Source organism: Mytilus californianus, unplaced genomic scaffold, assembly GCF_021869535.1.
Source record: "Mytilus californianus isolate M0D057914Y unplaced genomic scaffold, xbMytCali1.0.p SCAF_22, whole genome shotgun sequence".
Classification (NCBI taxonomy): domain Eukaryota; kingdom Metazoa; phylum Mollusca; class Bivalvia; order Mytilida; family Mytilidae; genus Mytilus; species Mytilus californianus.
The window spans coordinates 1277587-1297945 of NW_026262671.1; the positions used below are offsets into that span (position 1 = coordinate 1277587).

Sequence of the window (20359 nt, forward strand, 5' to 3'; positions counted from 1 at the left end):
CAAATACCGTTTCGATTCCTAACATCACTGAAGAGACATTAATTGTCGAAATCCGGATATGGTGTACAAATTTTTGCACCTCATGTTTGTGGTATGCAATCTTTTTCCGCAAGTTTATTGTTTTCTGTTTGGTAATAAATTAATAATACGATCTATTTTGTTACATCTTGTGATCTGTTTATTTGGCAATCGCCAATGGCATCAGTTGTTCGACCTGCTAGTCAAATGCGTTTTGTTAAAATATACTTTTTCACTCATTTGGTCCTTTGGAAAATGTTGTTTGTGCTGTATTTAGACCCCTCTACCAAGAAATTTGTTTTGCATGCACACGTATATAAATTGCGGTTTTTATCCAACGCAATCATAGGTTTGAACGTTGTTTTCAATTTAGACTTGTTTATATATAAATATATATATATATATATATATAAGTGCCTATAAATAGCAGCACATGACATACAAATCTATGGGAGTGTGGATTAATCAGTACAGAGATTAATTCAATTACACAAATAAAATTATAGATTGCCTAACAATGTAATTTTAACACACTATTTAGTATGTAAATATAAGAATGTTTAAAATATTTACAAAATGATGAAAATAAACGCAATATTTCGCTAGACTAACTAGCTTTATCAAGCGTGCATCTATCCAGGTGAAATCGGATGTAGATGATAAGAAACTTTTGCAGCTCAATGTATATGTTGCACTTGAATTTAGCTGCCTTGAAAATAATACATAATTTGGATGAAGTTCAAGATTTTTACAAAATTGGTAGTTGAAGTTAGCAACGTCCATTGGCCAATATTACAGGATAAAAAGGACGATGATGTGTACTAAATTATTCTTTATCTTTCCTGTATCTTTTCTCATCTTTTTCGTTAAGACCATCAGGTTCTAAAGTGTGGAGTTGGTGGATCCAAAAATTTTCTCTTCTCCTTCTCGCCGTGGTGTCCCACTCGGTGTTGACTTCTATGATTTGGAAGGTAACATTATCAAAAGAATGTTTCGTTGAACGAAGATGTCTTGTGAGAGGACAGTTTTTGTTGGTTTTGTACCATGAACGATGGTTATTGAGCCGAATATTAAATTTGTCCATTGTTTCTCCCACATACTGAATGCCACATGTGTCACATGTTAATATATAAATTGAGTTCTCCGTTTTACAGTTGGAATTTGAGTAGATGGTATAATTTTGTTTAGTAACGGAGCTGATGAAAGAACTGCTTGTATTGGCAGCTTTACAACACAAGCAGTTCCCATAGATTTGTATGTCATGTGCTGCTATTTATAGGCACTTATATTATTATCTTCAGTAGCACGCATTTCACAAATGTTTGTGTAATCCATTCAAATCTATCGCTATCTTTACAACATGGATAGCGCACTGCATTTCAAGAAATTAAGATCTTTAACTAAAAAGAAACTACAAACTGAACATCATTTATCAAACTTAAAAAAATATATTCAAAGTAGAACTGTACCAAAAGGTTTAAACATCAAAGTGAGTCCCCAGGCACCGGGACATAAATCCAAAAGATTCATGAGCCGTTGGAATGAAATTCTGTTTAACTGTTCAATCCAGCTACTTCAACTGTTACTTTCTTTTACAACCACAAATTACAAACAAATTGTAAATGAAATATCAGATATCATCAACAATAGTAACATTTCACGTGACGATTTACCAATAATTAAACGTCGCCTCGCAGATATTGAAAAAATTGAACTATCCAAACATAAAGAAAAACAAAGGAATAAATTTCAAAGAGATAAAATTCACACTGTCTATTTAAATCAGGATATGAATGATATCAATACAACAAACCATAAGGTCCCTAGAAAAAGAAAATTCAAAAGACGGAAACAAAAAACTGAAAGCATTGTTGTAAATTTGTCATCTAAAGAACTTACACGTGCTGAAGAATCTCTTTTAAGTAAAGGTTTAAACTTCTGTCCTATCCCATCAAATGTAAATAACTTTCAGCTAGACGAGGACTTAGACCAATTCGCTAGACGTTTACGCTTGAAAGATTTTTTCTACAATAGGGGCAAGAAAAACCTTGAAGAAGCTGGATTAACAGATTCAGATACTGACACCAATGAAGAAGTCACGCCCATCCCAAAATTTAAGAAAAAAAGTTCATGGAAACCACCTAAGAGTAAAAATGATAACTTGGAGTCATTCATTAACTACGTGAGGTCTGATATAAAGTCCTGTATAACAAATAGAAGAAATTATAATTTATCCAAGTCAGAAAGCATTGCTTTGAAAGCGTTAAAAGATCAAGAGGATATCGTAATAAAACCTGCCGACAAAGGGGGCGCTGTGGTTGTCATGAATAAAACAGATTACATAGCAGAGGGAAATCGCCAACTTTCAAACTCCATTTTTTATAAACAATTAACCACAGATCCAACACTAAATAATATTCGAAGGATCAACACCATCCTTCAAGAGATGTTCGACAAAAAGCATATAGACAATGACACCTTTGATTATCTCCGACCTCTTGAGAACGAAGCAAAGGCCGGAAGATTCTATATGTTGCCTAAAATACATAAAACGGGCAATCCAGGTCGACCAATTGTTTCAGCAAATAGTCATCCAACTGAAAAGATATCAGAATTTTTAGACCATCATCTTAGACCTCATGTGAAAGAACTACCCTCTTACATCCAAGATACGACTGATTATCTAAAGAAAATGGAAAGTCTCAATCCTCTACCTAGCAATACTATACTTGCATCCATGGACGTGTCTTCTTTATATACCAACATTCCACAAGACGAAGGAATAGCAGCGTGTGAAGAGGTATGGAACACTCGTAGTGAAAAAAATCCTCCAACTGAGTGCCTTGTTACACTTCTGAAACTAGTGCTAGAGAACAACAACTTCTCTTTCAATGAAAAACATTATCTCCAGATAGACGGTACTAGTATGGGCACAAAAATGGCCCCGTCATATGCCAACATATTTATGGGCCAACTTGAAAAACGCCTCTTGGCTAGTGCTCCATACCGGCCCTTATCATGGTTCCGATTCATTGACGATATTGATTTCAAATGGACAGATTCACAAGAACATCTTAATGAATTTCTAGGACACTGTAACTCTTTCCACCATTCAATAAAATTTACATATGAATCATCTCTGGAGAAAATAAACTTCCTCGACACTACGAGTTACATCAAGAACGGAACCATTATAACGGACCTTCATACCAAACAAACGGACAAACATCAATTCCTTTCTCCTAAAAGTTGCCATCCTAAACACTGCTCCCGTGGCATCCCATTCAGCCAGGCATTGCGAATCAAGAGAATATGCTCTACTGAAAATACGCAAAATGCTAGACTTGGACAACTACGTAAACATCTAGTTGTTCGAGGATACAATAACAACATCATTGATAGCGCTTTCGAAAGAGCAAACAAAACTAGTCGCCAAGAACTTCTAGAGTACAAAGATAAGAATAAAGCAGCTAACAGAACACCCCTTGTACTCACTTACCATCCTGATTTTAAAAATGTGTCTTCCATTGTTCAGAAGCATTGGAAAATTATAGAAAATGATTCAAATCTTAAAAAAGTATTTTCCTCACCACCAGTCATGGCCTTCAGAAGACCTAAAAACATCCGTGACAAATTAGTGACATCTGTATTAGCAAAGCAGCCTACTCCATCTCCCGGTTGCTACAAACAATGTGGTCGAAGGAACTGCTTGTGTTGCAAAACTGCCAATACAAGCAGTTCTTTCATCAGCTCCGTTACTAAACAAAATTATACCATCTACTCAAATTCCAACTGTAAAACGGAGAACTCAATTTATATATTAACATGTGACACATGTGGCATTCAGTATGTGGGAGAAACAATGGACAAATTTAATATTCGGCTCAATAACCATCGTTCATGGTACAAAACCAACAAAAACTGTCCTCTCACAAGACATCTTCGTTCAACGAAACATTCTTTTGATAATGTTACCTTCCAAATCATAGAAGTCAACACCGAGTGGGACACCACGGCGAGAAGGAGAAGAGAAAATTTTTGGATCCACCAACTCCACACTTTAGAACCTGATGGTCTTAACGAAAAAGATGAGAAAAGATACAGGAAAGATAAAGAATAATTTAGTACACATCATCGTCCTTTTTATCCTGTAATATTGGCCAATGGACGTTGCTAACTTCAACTACCAATTTTGTAAAAATCTTGAACTTCATCCAAATTATGTATTATTTTCAAGGCAGCTAAATTCAAGTGCAACATATACATTGAGCTGCAAAAGTTTCTTATCATCTACATCCGATTTCACCTGGATAGATGCACGCTTGATAAAGCTAGTTAGTCTAGCGAAATATTGCGTTTATTTTCATCATTTTGTAAATATTTTAAACATTCTTATATTTACATACTAAATAGTGTGTTAAAATTACATTGTTAGGCAATCTATATATATATATATATATATATATATAATGAGGAAAATATTCAGGACGACTGACGCAACTATTTGGCACCAAGGTTAAGGGTCAATTGCCAAGGTCATGTCATAAGGAATAAGCGATTACTATATTTTTGTAAAATAACCAGCAACCATACATGTTTTTTTTCAGAGCTATATGAACTAAATTGTACAGCCTATATAAAAGTCACGGTCAGTTTTGTCACCATAGTTTTTAGCAGACATTCTTATATTCTCATATACTGAAATTTATTCTAACATGTACATGATGTAGTTCTTTCTCTCAAATATATTTTAAGATTCGAATAAGGAAAATTCGGTTTGTGTGTATTTGACGATCAAAGTTCACTGACTTGATTGTACACATGTATAATCCAGAGGGACTAAATGGTCTTATTGAAATTCCTTTGAAAACGCGAATATTTTCCTAACGAAACGACATGAACAATAGTTGTTAAGGGATGACCGATATATATCCGGGAGAATGGATTAGACAGGAAGATTTTCAAAGACGAAATATTCAGTATGTTCCTGTTGCAAGACTAATTAATCACTCATGTGTTGAGCTATCAGGGGTATTTGTTGTTCTTATGTACTTAGTATTCATTCAACTTTAAAATCATTCGAAATAATTAGGTGATTTTTCTCCCTAATCCTATATAGCCTTTGGCAGATATGCCCTAGCATTAATGGAAATTCCAAATATATTTAACAACTAGCAATTAGCCATTCCAAAGCTTATTCCTAGTTGGGGAAAAATCATTGTGTTATCTGCGAAATTACCTACATGTACTACAAATCCTTCCAATGTGGTTCAAAGTTCTTTTCTGTTATCTCACCTGGTCCTTAAAAGCTTTGTGATTTTATAGAATAACTTCTTGGTCAAAATCATAATCACATTGGTATTAGCGTCAAAGTATATTGTTGCTTTTTTGTCAAATTACATTGGAGGACAGATATGCCTATCCACAAACACGCACAGTCTCTGTAGAAAAAGTTAATGAATGTAATTGTTAATCTTCCTTTAAAATTGATAAGTGTGCTATTTCTAAAACATCGACTCATCATTTAATATAAAAGTTATTAGATAATTTTCAGAATGCACGCATAGTTCTTTATGCTGTAAATTTTAACAAAAATGCTGTACATTTTTGATTGTTTTTTGAAAGGATGGACACAATTGCGAGATGATAATATAACATCTGAAATTCGATTTTTTTTTTTTTTTTTTTGCGAACCTTTTACTGTTTGTAATTCTCGCAAACGTTTCTGCATTTACAGTACTAGAAACAAAAATATTTGTTTTATCAGTGATGTTACTTATAGAAACAAATCAATATGTTACACAAGATAAACATGGTAAAGGTATTAATTAACAAGATTGCAAACTTTAGATAAAAACATGCAAAATTATATATTATGTTGTTTTGTTTTTTTTGTTTCTTTTTTTTTCTTTTTTTTCTATATAACTACTACAGAGTAAATGTGGTCAACAGTATGCTGATGAGTCAAGACAGCCATTTCACAAACGTTTTTACGGCTATCGTAATCTCTATAACCAAAAAGCAAGACCGTCTTCAAAGTCGAATTTTAGATCCCCTGACAACACTAAAACAGGTCACCATCGCCTGACATTTAACAAATTAATCATAATACATCTGTGTCTGGGTAGAAGAAAGTTTTTCCGCGAAAAAGGATGAAGTTCAAACAGTTCAGTGCTAACCACAGAAGCTGGATATGTGTCATATGGGATATAAAAATACGAAGCCTTGCCTATTTTAAATACTTAATTACATGAACTAGAATTACACAAATACATTTTCTATGAGCCTTGTAAGTTTTGAATTTGTATGACGTTCAAAATTGTTTCAGAAATCAAAAAAGTTTAATAAGACTTCATTTTACTGCACACTGATGTAGGATATCAGTTATCCAATATATTTAACAATTATGTATTTATCTAATTTATATTATGGTTTTGTTTTTGGTACGCTTTTTTGACGTATAATAGTTCATTATATAGATATATATACATATATTTTTAGATAATGCGAACTTATGTTCAGTTACGTATCAATAGTCAACTATGAACATTGGCAAATGAACCAACTCCTAACTGAGAAAACACAATCTCTCCATAAAGTATATATAACCTGCTTTACATGCCAAACCCCTCAAAATTATCTTTTATGTTGTATCCTGTTGCAAGAATAAACTTTGTTACATGATATAATCGATGATACAAAAGTGTATTTGTAATCGTTTATTGTTTTATTATAGTAAATGAAAGGTATATTTACCCACAAACAGGCACGGTTTCTGCAGAAAAAGTGCACGAATGTAAGTTTTATTTAATTTTTGTTTGTAGTTATTTGTTATAGATTTGTTAAAAATTTAAATCCTGATCTTCCTTAGTAGGTAATAATTGTGAAATTTTTCTAAAATTCATTTTCAGTATAACCTTGCTTTATTTTTCGATAATTAGGGTTTGCTTACACTGGCCTTGGACCTTTTTATCAACATAGTTAACAAATCAAAGCCGGATATTGGTGGTTAAGAAAGTTCGCTACTCAGTTTCAAAATAACAAGCTTTTTATAACACTAGAATATATTGATAGGAGTCTAATAAAGGAACCAAAAGAGCGAAAAAAATATAGGTCCGTGTGCTTGTTTTTGAGATATTAGCCATTTAAATTTTGGCTGGAAAATGTTCACTCTTTTTTTTTCATAGCTTTATCATTGACAAGTTTAAGTTCTCAAAAACTATTAAGAAAAAACAAAGATTTTATAAGACTTTTACAGATGCCTCATATTTATACATGCATGAGATTTATAAAAAGAAAAATGGGGGTTAGTGGGCAAAATTGTTTTTAGGCATTCAAATGGATAAAACCAGAGGATTCTGAAAATCTGTCAAAAATTCCAAAACATGACTGTTTTTTGGTCATACGAAAACAATAATATTCTAAGGTTGTCTTATAATAGATGGTGCCTTTACTTTAAAGCACACATATACGTTATAAAAGGATTAAATGAAAAACAATTGTAAATTTTCACTTTTTCGATTCAAATATTCAGGTTTAATATGTTGAATGAAGACATTTGGCTTTCTTCTTTACATTGGATTTTTTTATATAAAGACCTATCATTAGTTAGCATGTCATTTCATAGTACCAGTTATAAATAGTTCAAACATAAATCTGAAAACAATTATGAATGCGTCAATTCAGATAAACGAAAACTTGACTTGGTAGATAACTTCGATGTCTTTTATCTGCTTTGGGTATTAAACTTCTCAATGGATGCCAATATCGGATATTTCCAGTTATACTTCATGCAACATAGGATAACATAATATTTCATTCATTTGCAAAAGGCTAATGGGATCGTGGTATCGTAATGAGATTCTCGATTCATACATAATATTATTTTTTTTTCTTAATTTTCAAAATCTCTTATGCATGCAACTAAAGAAACAACATGAGAATGTCAGATCTTAAACACAAGAAAGAAATGTAAGCCGAAGAGTAGTCAATGCGTTCTGTGTATAATACCAGATAGCTCATTGCTTTCATGTTATGAAAGTCGTATCGACCCATATTGTTAATGCCTGTGATATATAAACACATTTATTTACCTACACTTATGGCTAATACTATGTCATAACTTAAACAATATTAATATACCAGACCCAGTTCATTAATCATTAGAAAATAATAATCTCTAATTTTCGTCTTATAAAAGATGGTATACTTACTTGAAAGCAGAACGACACTTGTATATTGTCACTCTCTCGATTCAAATATTTATATTCTTTATAATCAACTGGTAGAGGACATAGTAATGATCTAAAAATATTTATTCCTGCAAAAGACATAATTTAGGCTAAAGTCTTTTCCATAGTCATTAAAAACATTATTTTATAATTTCTTGCCCAAATATTCAATTGCAGTCGAGTTATTCTTTTTCGGCAAATACGACGTTAACAATTTCGAAGTAACTGCTGCTTTTTTTCTATTCTTCTTTAACATTACATTTAACTAAAAATCCATCTCTTAATGTAAATAGGCTTTCTACTGGGTGGATGTCCATTTATCTACAGTACTAGAAAAATCCATCCATGAAACATGGAATATGTGGTTTCTCCCGCGAAACATAGTGGTTTTACAATAGCAGTCGTTGACAATATTGACCACAAAAATAGTAGAGCAAAACTTAATGGTCATCCACATTTATATATCAATCCGTATTGACAAATGTTTCAGGAATATATCAAATCTGTCACAACGATTCGATATTCCATGAATACAATCCAGCAGTGGTTTAATTTTTTTCCTAGACATGTATCAACTATAACTTGTGATCAATCGTTTTTTGCTTTTGTAAAATCGTAACAGTGAAATTTGGTAAACATATTTTTAACAGAACAAAGAGTAGTTTTGTTTTATGTCTTCATATAGAAATGGCATCGTTTAGGAACTTAAGTGTTTGATTAGAAAACAGTGCGAACATAGTACTCTAAGATTCTTTTTAGAGGCTCTCGTGCATCGTGAACTTGAGCAAGACATGAGTCATTTCCATGAGGTTGACATAGGTGTACTTCTCATTCTTAAGCAAAGATCCAGACATATTTTTTATTGAAGAACGAGACCCTGGTGAGAATTATGTAACATTCAAAGAATGGAGTAATAATAGGGAAATTGAGTCCACTTAACCAAACCTTGTTTGTTACATTAATGATGGAATTGGTCATGTTGATGTGATATTATAAAATATGTTCCTTCTGGGTGTATCAAGAAATAATTACACTGCTAATACATTAATACATTGGTTCTTTGCATTTTACCATCCAAATCATGGCTTAGAGAACTAGTGAGGCGGTCTGATATCATTTAACTGTACATGCTATGCAGTTCAAGTAATTTGAAAATGATAAATGTAGATCAAGCCAATGAGAAGAATTATGCACTTGTAAAAGGAGTCGGTGGAGCAATCAGGTTGACCATTAATATCGCACAACTATAGCATTTAAATATGGTGTCTTGTCCAAAGTATTTTAATAGTAATGAGCTAATGAACATTGATGAAATGTGGTTGAAAGATAGTAAACGGATGTCGCGGTAGATGCAAATGCGCGAGGGCAATTTTGTTATGTATGGCTCTATTCAAAATGTGGTGGGGAGTGTTGCAAAGACTTATTGGAATGTCATTAAGAAATATTTTAAAAACTGCTGATGTAAAAATATGCAGGTTTTTAGATAATAAAAAAGATGACCAAAATACTTTGGCACTCAAAACTCATTAGTAAAACAAAACCAGGTAACACCATGAAAAAGAAACGCAAAAAAGACTAACAGCAGACAAGAGATCACTACACATACATCTAACAATTGAGCAGCAAGAATCCCACTTAAAACCGGGATGGTCTTATGTTCTCAAGAAGGGTCAGCAGTTTAGTGTTCAACAAGTGACTACCGCCTAGGTGCTCTTGTTAAAATAGAATTGATGATTCATATCCAGTTATTAGGCATGTATCATACAATAGTGGATTTATAAATGTCTCTTTTCCAACCCTTAGAATCACAAAATTTAAAACATTTAAAAACTATTGGTACGTGTAAATTATCTGAAAATTTACCAAATACGAACGTTTGAAATCAAATAAGTTTTTCTATGTCTGTACGATGGATACACAAGCAAAACATATCCATAATCATTTGTGACTCAGACGGCACTTAACGGTCAAACAAATCCTGATGGCGTCCTAAAATCGTTCGAATGATTCCTTTTTTCGGGACCTTTGATTAAATTGTCTTCCAAGCAGCATCCATATATCCTAGATAGAAGAAATAAATATCTGCAAAGCCTTGTCTCAATTTTGTTCATTTTCACTTTTTGGCGGCGATTTTAAAATTTTTTGCCATTTTAGAAAATAATCAAAAGTCTGATATAACGTCATAACTTACAAGAAACGTTGGATTACAATTTATATGTTTATAAAAGATTTGGTTTAAATATCATTTGCTTTAATTTATACTGATTTTTAACTGATTGGAAGACATCTTGAAAATGGTCGCCATATTGTTTTTTAGAGTGGTTCCATAGCTTAAATTGACTACAAAACATATATCTGCAACTGGGCAGAGTTTCATGCTTTAATCATCAAATCCATAATTCTTCTTAAAACATGCAAGAATCAGCTGGACTAATGAATCTTTCAAGTTTATAAAGTGAAACAAACGAGAACTGGGTAGGCATCTCTATCTGCTTTGAATATTTTACCTATGACTTGATTCCAACATCGAATATTTCTAGTAATACTAATCTGAGCAGAAAACATGAAATGACGAGTAACGTATCTGTGTATTATATCTTTGTGTTGTCATACGGCAGTTGGCTAGAGAAGTGGGTATCCACTAACAGACACGGTCTCTGTAGAATTAACTACTCACTTGTAGTAGACAATTGTCAAAATCCTTACACATTATTTCAACGGTGCATACAGTGCTTTTAAATTGGTTTTTTTTATCAATGACAGTCAGTTACTTAACATGTTTGTGTCTTGTTATTACTAGTCGAAATCATAAACACGTTGGTAATAGCGTCAAACTATAATGTTGCATACTTGTCAAATTACAGTGGAGGAAAGATATGCCTATCCACAAACAGGCATAGTCTCTGTAGAAAAGTAAATGAATGTAATTGTTAATCTTCCTTTAAGATTGATAATTGTGCAATCACTAAAACGTTTACTCATCATTTAATTTAATGGTTATTGAATACTTTTTCAGTTTCTTGTGATTTAAATACAAAAGAAAATTACCAACTTTGAATCTGAAATATTAGTTACTGATTTGGGTAGACACAAAATCGTGGTGTCAATTGCATTTCTCAGAATAACTGCGTTCGTCCCAGCCATTTGCTAGATTTTTTTCAGCGATTACAAGAAATCATAAATCTTTTTTTTTTTCTGGACAGTTATTCTCGAAAGTTCTTTGCTTTTTTTTTTTTCCTTTTTTTTTTTTAGATAAGTTGGTATCTTACCTAACACATTTTAGATAATGTCTATGAAAAATCAGATATTATTTTCTAAATAAATAAATGAATGATAATAAAAAAAAATATAAATGTTGGCTGAATACTACGAACACATTATTTTGTATTAGATTTCTGGAGGAGTTCGTATTGCTCTGTCTATAGTTTGCTGTGAATTTTCGTAAACATTTTTAGTGTCTTATCGTCTTTTTTAGTTTTTCTTGTCATTGTTTTTTCGATCCTCCAAGACTTATAAATTCTAATTGTCCCTTTGATATCCCCGCATCTTTTTTAAGTCTTTGGCATATCTATTGTTATGATTTTTTTTTTTTTTTTGATTTTTTTTCAGTGCCAAAAAGATTCATCTTGGGTAGACACGCCAAACGTCTTCTTGATCGTAAGTATCAACATACTAAGTTATGGAAATGTTTTATGTCAAAAGGTTTATTTACTGCGAACTGGAAGAGTGTTTATAATTAAAGGTTTAAGTGTGGTTCTATAAGAGTAACATCTTGGTATTGTAAGGAGATATTAAGTTTAAAGTTCAATATGTTTACCGGTTTGTTTTTTTCTTTTTCTTTGTGAGACTAAATAAACGCAGGAAAAGACCATTTTACTTTTACGTATAAGATACACTAGTGATACCGTTGGTGGTTGATCCAAAATCAAAAAGAAAATAATTGCAATAGCAAAAAAAAAGAGTTCAAAATATTAAAATGTCAATTGTTCACGAACAATTGAGAGGTCTTTCCTTTTCGTAATGTGAAATATATGTTCAAAAAGGCGTAGAATGCATTGAAAAGGTCTACAAAAAACATAAAATCCTTAAAATATGGTCAAAACACATAATTCGCAATTTTGGACATGACCTTCACTTTTGGCCTTATGACCTTTGTCAAGGTCATTGGTCATCGATGTCATTACAAAAGACCCCATGTGTCTAGGACCTTTGGTTCAAGAGTTAAAGCTAACTTTGTCTTTTCAGGAACCGTTAACGGGGGTTATGCCCTTACGGATAGGTCAAATCTCTTCGGTCAAATGTAAAAAAAAATTACGCCTTTATGGTCCAAACATTTTTACTATTTACGATTTCTGCAAGTATAATGGTTTTTGAGACATCCCATAAAAAGTTGTAAGGTCGAAGTTCAAGGTCAACCTTTAAAAGCTTTAAAATACACTTTTTATCCTTTAAATAAGGCCTAAAACACGTAATTCGCTATTTGGGACATGACCTTGACCTTTGACCTTGTGAATTTTGTCAAAGTCATCGTCCTCAATGTCATTGCAAAAGACCCCATGGGTCTAGGGACTTTGATTTGAAAGTAAAACCTAATTTTGTCTTTCCAGAAACCGTTAACGGGGGTTATGCCCTTATAGAAAGGTCAAATCTCTTCATTCAAAATGTAACAAAATTGCGCCTTAATGACCCAAACATTTTCTACTATTCAAGACTACTGTAAGTATAATGGATTCTGAGATCAACCCATAACAAAGTGTCAGGTCAAAGGTCAAGGTCAGCATAAACATTTGACCTTGAGGCCTTTTCAAGGTTGATGAGGTTAACGGATATTCGTTGACAAAAGAAAGGGTTTTATAAAATATATCAAGGTTTTTTTTGTTTTTTTTTTGGTTTTTTTTGGGTTTTTTTTTATGTGTTTAGACATTTGTTTAACAAACATTTCATATTTGAAAATGAGAATTAAAAAAAGAATAATCTAGAATTGCGTTTTAAAGTCCGTCAGTATATGTTATATACCACAAATAATAAAGTTAACTCTAAAACGGTATCTGGATGATTCGTTCCAACTTCGATTTGTACAAACCAATTCGTCCCAAGATACTTAATCAATGCGTTTAAACTTAATTTTTTTAGGAAGATGAGGCAAACGGTGTTCAACTATACAAACACTTTTAAAATAAGCTTATTACATTTTCCTTATATGCTGCAAGCGAATTCATGACAAGTCGGGCTAATTTAAAAACAAATCGGACCACTTTTGAAGACAACTAGGACCAACTTAAAGATATAACTCGGACCAGTTTGAAACTCAATTCGGACTACTTATTACAACGGTTTTATATTTGTTTCTTTTTTCTTTATTTTTATAGCATTTTCCCGTCTTTTCTTTTATCAATTTATCCCATTATTCTCTATTCCTTATATCCTAACACCCATATTCTGACAATCCTTTTTTTTGCCTATTTTTCTCTGTTCTTTATTTTTTCCTTTATTCTACATTTTTTGTCCTTATTCAATATTCTGTAAACCACTTCAAGACCCTCATCAGTTGTCCAAAATTGTTTTTCAAACTGGTCCGAGTTGTCTTTAAAAAGTGGTCCGAGTTGTCTTTTTTTGTGAGTAATATCTATTATTTTAAATCACCTGGAATACATAAACCCTAAGCAGTCCATGGCAGCTGACAGAGGGATCCCTGCTTTCATTTAACATATCCCATTTGCCAGGGAAAATACAAATGGGTGAAAAAAAAACTCTATATAATATATATTTAAGTCTGCCTATGTGTAGTGACAACTGTAAATTATACCTTGTCCATCTGATTTCTTATGATTAAGAAATACCAGGCTTTAGAATATTTATAAAGTGCCTAGAAAATCAACCTAACAATGTTAGAGTAGATTTGACTCTTTACTTCCTCCCCGGCTGAGGCTGGAACCTGTACTTTTCACTTAATACTTCTACGACAACACCGCCTAGCATTGCGCAGACGCTATATAAAAAAAACAGCATCTGTTTATAATAAGTAACTGTATTCTTCCCATGATTCTTTACACTTTGAAATCTTACATTTTCATATAATTTTATCCTTTTAAGATACAATTATGAAAATATATATAAACAGTTATTTATATTGTTTTCTTTCTAACCATTTGCACTGTTTAAAGTTCAATCCGATCTCGTGTAAATAAGAAACAACCAATTATGAAATCTTTTGTTATTTAAATTGTGTTCCCGGTTAAATGCCTGTTAGATATTGACATAGCCAAGGCTTAAAAGAGTAAATACAGTTGGACAGTTATTCTTGAAAGTTCTTTGCTTTTTTATTTTTCGCTTTTTTTTTTAAGATAAGATGGTATCTTACCTGACACATTTTAAATAATGTCTATGAAAAATCAGACATTATTTTCTAAATAAATAAATGAATGATAATAAAAAAAAATATAAATGTTGGCTGAATACTACGAACACATAATTTTGTATTAGATTTCTGGAGGAGTTCGTATTGCTCTGTCTATAGTTTGCTGTGAATTTTCGTAAACATTTTTAGTGTCTTATCGTCTTTTTTAGTTTTTCTTGTCATTGTTTGTTCGATCCTCCAAGACTTATGAGTTCTTATTGTCCCTTTGATATCCCCGCATCTTTTTTAAATCTTTGGCATATCTTTTGTTATGATTTTTTTGATTTTTTTTTTTGATTTTTTTTCAGTGCCAAAAAGATTCATCTTGGGTAGACACGCCAAACGTCTTCTTGATTGTAAGTATAAACATACTAAGTTATGGAAATGTTTTATGCCAAAAGGTTTATGTACTGCAAACTGGAAGAGTGTTTATAATTAACGGTTTAAGTGTGGTTCTATAAGAGTAACATCTTGGTATTGTAAGGAGATATTAAGTTTAAAGTTCAATATGTTTACCGGTTTGTTTTTTTCTTTTTTTTTTGTGAAACTAAATAAACGCAGGTAAAGACCATTTTCCTTTTACGTATAAGATACACTAGTGATACCGTTGGTGTTTGATCCAAAATCAAAAAGAAAATAATTGCAATAGCAAAAGAAAAGAGCTCAAAATATTAAAATGTCAATTGTTCACGAACAATTGAGAGGTCTTTCCTTTTCGTAATGTGAAATATATGTTTAAAAAGGCGTAGAATGCATTGAAAAGGTCTACAAAAAACATAAAATCCTTAAAATATGGTCAAAACACATAATTCGCAATTTTGGACATGACCTTCACTTTTGGCCTTATGACCTTTGTCAAGGTCATTGGTCATCGATGTCATTACACTAGACCCCATGTATCTAGGACCTTCGGTTCAAAAGTTAAAGCTAACTTTGTCTTTTCAGGAACCGTTAACGGGGGTTATGCCCTTACGGATAGGTCAAATCTCTTCGGTCAAATATAAAAAAAAATTACGCCTTTATGGTCCAAACATTTTTACTATTTACGATTTCTGCAAGTATAATGGTTTTTGAGACATCCCATAAAAAGTTGTAAGGTCGAAGTTCAAGGTCAACCTTTAAAAGCTTTAAAATACACTTTTTATCCTTTAAATAAGGCCTAAAACAGGTAATTCGCTATTTGGGACATGACCTTGACCTTTGACCTTGTGAATTTTGTCAAAGTCATCGTCCTCAATGTCATTGCAAAAGACCCCATGGGTCTAGGGACTTTGATTTGAAAGTAAAACCTAATTTTGTCTTTCCAGAAACCGTTAACGGGGGTTATGCCCTTATAGAAAGGTCAAATCTCTTCAGTCAAAATGTAACAAAATTGCGCCTTAATGACCCAAACATTTTCTACTATTCAAGACTACTGTAAGTATAATGGATTCTGAGATCAACCCATAACAAAGTGTCAGATCAATGGTCAAGGTCAGCATAAACATTTGACCTTGAGGCCTTTTCAAGGTTGATGAGGTCAACGGATATTCGTTGACAAAAGAAAGGGTTTTATAAAATATATCAAAGTTTTTTTGTTATTTTTTTTTTGGGGGGGGGGGGGGGGGGGGGGGGTTTATGTGTTTAGACATTTGTTTAACAAACATTTCATATTTGAAAATGAGAATTAAAAAAAGAATAATCTAGAATTGCGTTTTAAAGTCCGTCAGTATATGTTATATACCACAAATAATAAAGTTAACTCTAAAACGGTATCTGGATGATTCGTTCCAACTTCGATTTGTACAAACCAATTCGTCCCAAGATACTTGATCAATGCGTTTAAACTTAATTTTTTTAGGAAGATGAGGAAAACGGTGTTCAACTATACAAACACTTTTAAAATAAGCTTATTACATTTTCCTTATATGCTGCAAGCGAATTCATGACAAGTCGGGCTAATTTAAAAACAAATCGGACCACTTTTAAAGACAACTAGGACCAACTTAAAGATATAACTCGGACCAGTTTGAAACACAATTCGGACTACTTATTACAACGGTTTTATATTTGTTTCTTTTTTCTTTATTTTCATAGCATTTTCCCGTCTTTTCTTTTATCAATTTATCCCATTATTCTCTATTCCTTATATCCTAACACCCATATTCTGACAATCCTTTTTTTTTTTGCCTATTTTTCTCTTTTCTTAATTTTTTCCTTTATTCTACTCTTTTTGTCCTTATTCAATATTCTGTAAACCACTTCAAGACCCTCATCAGTTGTCCAAAATTGTATTTCAAACTGGTCCGAGTTATCTTTAAAAAGTGGTCCGAGTTGTCTTTTTTTGTGAGTAATATCTATTATTTTAAATCACCTGGAATACATAAACCCTAAGCAGTCCATGGCAGCTGACAGAGGGATCCCTGCTTTTATTTAACATATCCCATTTGCCAGGGAAAATACAAATGGGTGAAAAAAAGAAAAACTCTATATAATATATATTTAAGTCTGCCTATGTGTAGTGACAACTGTAAATTATACCTTGTCCATCTGATTCCTTATGATTAAGAAATACCAGGCTTTAGAATATTTATAAAGTGCCTAGAAAATCAACCTAACAATGTTAGAGTAGATTTGACTCTTTACTTCCTCCCCGACTGAGGCTGGAACCTGTACTTTTCACTTAATACTTCTACGACAACACCGCCTAGCATTGCGCAGACGCTATATAAAAAAAAACAGCATCTGTTTATAATAAGTAACTGTATTCTTCCCATGATTCTTTACACTTTGAAATCTTACATTTTCATATAATTTTATCCTTTTAAGATACAATTATAAAAATATATATAACAGTTATTTAAGAGACAACCAATTATGAAATCTTTTGTTATTTAAATTGTGTTCCCGGTTAAATGCCTGTTAGATATTGACATTGCCAAGGCTTAAAAGAGTAAATACAGTTGGCAGTGACTACCACAGATCTGCTATTAACTCCAAAATGTATATAATGACAAAAGATATGAAAAGCAGTAGGGACTGTCTGATGAAAATGTTATCCTCATACGGCCTTGGTGACCAGTATGGAGTTCAAGATGACAGTCAAGTTTACACAAATAACACTACACATTTAAATTCAAATACTCTTTGGTCTAAATATAAAACAGTCAGTCTTTGAATACTTTGCCACTGATGAAACTTTTGTAGACGAAACTCGCGTCTGGCGAACAAAATTGAAAGCATAAAGAGTTTTCACAACAACTGCGTCGATGCTACTACTTTTCAACGCCATTTTGTAAATTCACTGTTCATAAAACGTTTAAATCATTCGAAATACTGAGGTTTTTTCAACACAAGGAATTGATGGCATTCATCATAGTTTCCGATACTTGTAATTTTTGGTTTTCAATACACTTTAACGTCCTATCTGGTTTAGCCTTCAAATATTTTTTGTTTTATCTTAGCAAGACTAATGAGTCTCACTGTAGCTTTAAAATGAAGAACAGCAATAAAAGCGCTGTTCCTTTGCTTTTTGTGTGTTCTTTGCTGTGCATGTACTATTTTTGCGTCATGGATGGATAGCACATATCTTTTTTTCTGTTATAAGGCCAAACGCATTTTTGGCTTACACAATTATGTGAGAGATATAATTGATTACATTTCTTGCTTTCATAGGTAGAACCAAAAAAATGTAAAAGTCTTGTACTTTGTTCTTATCATTGATACATTTTCGTTCGATTATAGTTTCTCATACGGTTACCAAATGTCCCTTTCTTATACTTATCAATTATACTGTGGTAATAAATAATGATCAGATTGTCTGTAAATAAGGATTAACATTCATAATTATTCTTGAGTGTATACTTTTTCAGAACAATTTTTGTCATTCCATTATTATTTTTTTTTTTTTTTTTCAGTTGAAAACTAAGCTGACATGTTGACACATTTGTCATCACACCAAATCGTTATGAATTTTATGTTTATATTAATTCTTGGACACATTGCAAAAAAGTCCACATGGTGTAACTGTTTCTATCAGTATCTTTTGAACCATTAAAATTTTGTATATACTATACGACGTTACAACGCAGATAGAATCCAAAATCTGAATATTGGTTTTCCGATTATTCCTCCTGCATGAAAGATATAGATATCGACTTCAATGTTGGCAACTATATATAGAATAATGGCATTTTTGTTTTTGATACTGACTTTATCAGTAAGAATATCAAGCAAGCCCGCAAGGGCGAGCTGATATTCGAGCTGATGATGTCAGTATCACAAAATAAAATGCCATCATTCTTTTTATCGGCAATTTGTCAAAACTGTAGGTTTTTTTGTTGAGAATATGAAGTAGAATGAAATGGTAAGTAAAACTACTTTTACGCGTACAAAATGTTCGGATAGTTGTTCAGTTGTATGAATGACGTCGCGTGCATTTCAATGATAAATACACGCGGATGGACTTGATCACGCGACGTCGCTGCACTTATACATGAAGTCATTGCCTAATATTTTCGAGTATCAAGTCCTGTCCATGATCTTGATAATATTAGGCAGTAAGATCAAAGGGAAAATGTACAAATTGCCGATAATAACTCTTATTAAACTATCATGGCACTTCTTATTCTGATTATTTGTGTTCTGCCTACTGTCGGTTTGATTTCGTTTGCTGTTAAAAAATGAAAACAACACGTTATAAATTTCATCCGTCCAAGGCGCTTTTCTTGATTTACCTTCATCAGGAACGCTTAAAGCCGAATATTTGAAAACCAAATCAGTTGAAGGGCTATATAACTTTAACGGACCTCAAACCATTAGCTAAATCCATTTAATGCCAACTTTGCCAGAGGGAGTTTAAACCTTAGTTTCTTTATAATTTTACAAATTTATAAACGGACAATTCGTTATAAATCATGTCAGTGCCGAAGTATATATATATTTTTTTTTTTTTTTTTTTTTTTTTTTTTATATTCATATATCTCAATATTAAATACAGTTTTTCATGTCTAGATATATATACCATCATGAAAACTACGATCTTTTGTTTAGTTCAATCGAGTGTTTCTCCTTTGTAATTCATACCAATTTAACATGTTTTTCTCTGTGCTTTGACCAGCCATGTCAAACAAAATACAATGAACCCAGTACTTTTAAAGACGGGTGTGCAGGTTGCATTCGTCAAAAAAGTATTTTTCACACATTTACCTATTATTCATTTATTGCAAATTACAACTACCTTTGAAACAATCTACCAAAAAAAACGAAGAAAATGAAATTATCTTCTATCTTACAGTCATATAAATGTTAAACATACTACTTTGAAAATACCTATGTAAATACTTATGCATACCGTACATAACTGTGTTTATTTTTATAAACACAAAAAATTTACAATGTTTTTTTATTTGAAACTATCTGTCCGTATATTGATTTCCATCCGGTTTTCGTTTTGAAATTATGATGTATTTTGTGATTCAGGCAGGTGCGTGGTAGATTTGTTTTTGTTATCAGATATAATCATCGTTTTGGTCATAAATCGGCAAATACTATTTACCATACATGGGCTATTTTTTTATAATTTTTTTTTGCCGGTTTTGCCTATTATTGTCAAAAAACTATAAAAGAAACTTTTAAGGTAGACACTTTAATTACAAATATGATTGGCAAGTGAGGATTCATATATAAGTTTAATTGGAATCTGAACACCACTAAAGACGTACCTTTGACAGCT

General features: G+C 32.2%; 1 protein-coding gene across 2 annotated transcripts in view; it reads left to right on the forward strand.

Moving 5' to 3' along the window:
* Positions 1 to 18698, forward strand: part of LOC127732076 (uncharacterized) — a 40421-nt gene extending 21723 nt beyond the window's left edge. The window contains exons 3-6 of one of the 2 annotated variants that reach the window (XM_052241131.1): positions 6755 to 6814; positions 11859 to 11906; positions 14955 to 15002; positions 18543 to 18698. In XM_052241131.1, the coding sequence (XP_052097091.1) occupies positions 6755 to 6814; positions 11859 to 11906; positions 14955 to 15002; positions 18543 to 18553 (167 nt within the window). In that variant the 3' untranslated portion in view covers positions 18554 to 18698. The remainder of the gene's footprint in view (positions 1 to 6754; positions 6815 to 11858; positions 11907 to 14954; positions 15003 to 18542) is intronic. The other variant, XM_052241132.1, reaches the window with a different exon arrangement.
* Positions 18699 to 20359: the final 1661 nt, after the last annotated feature.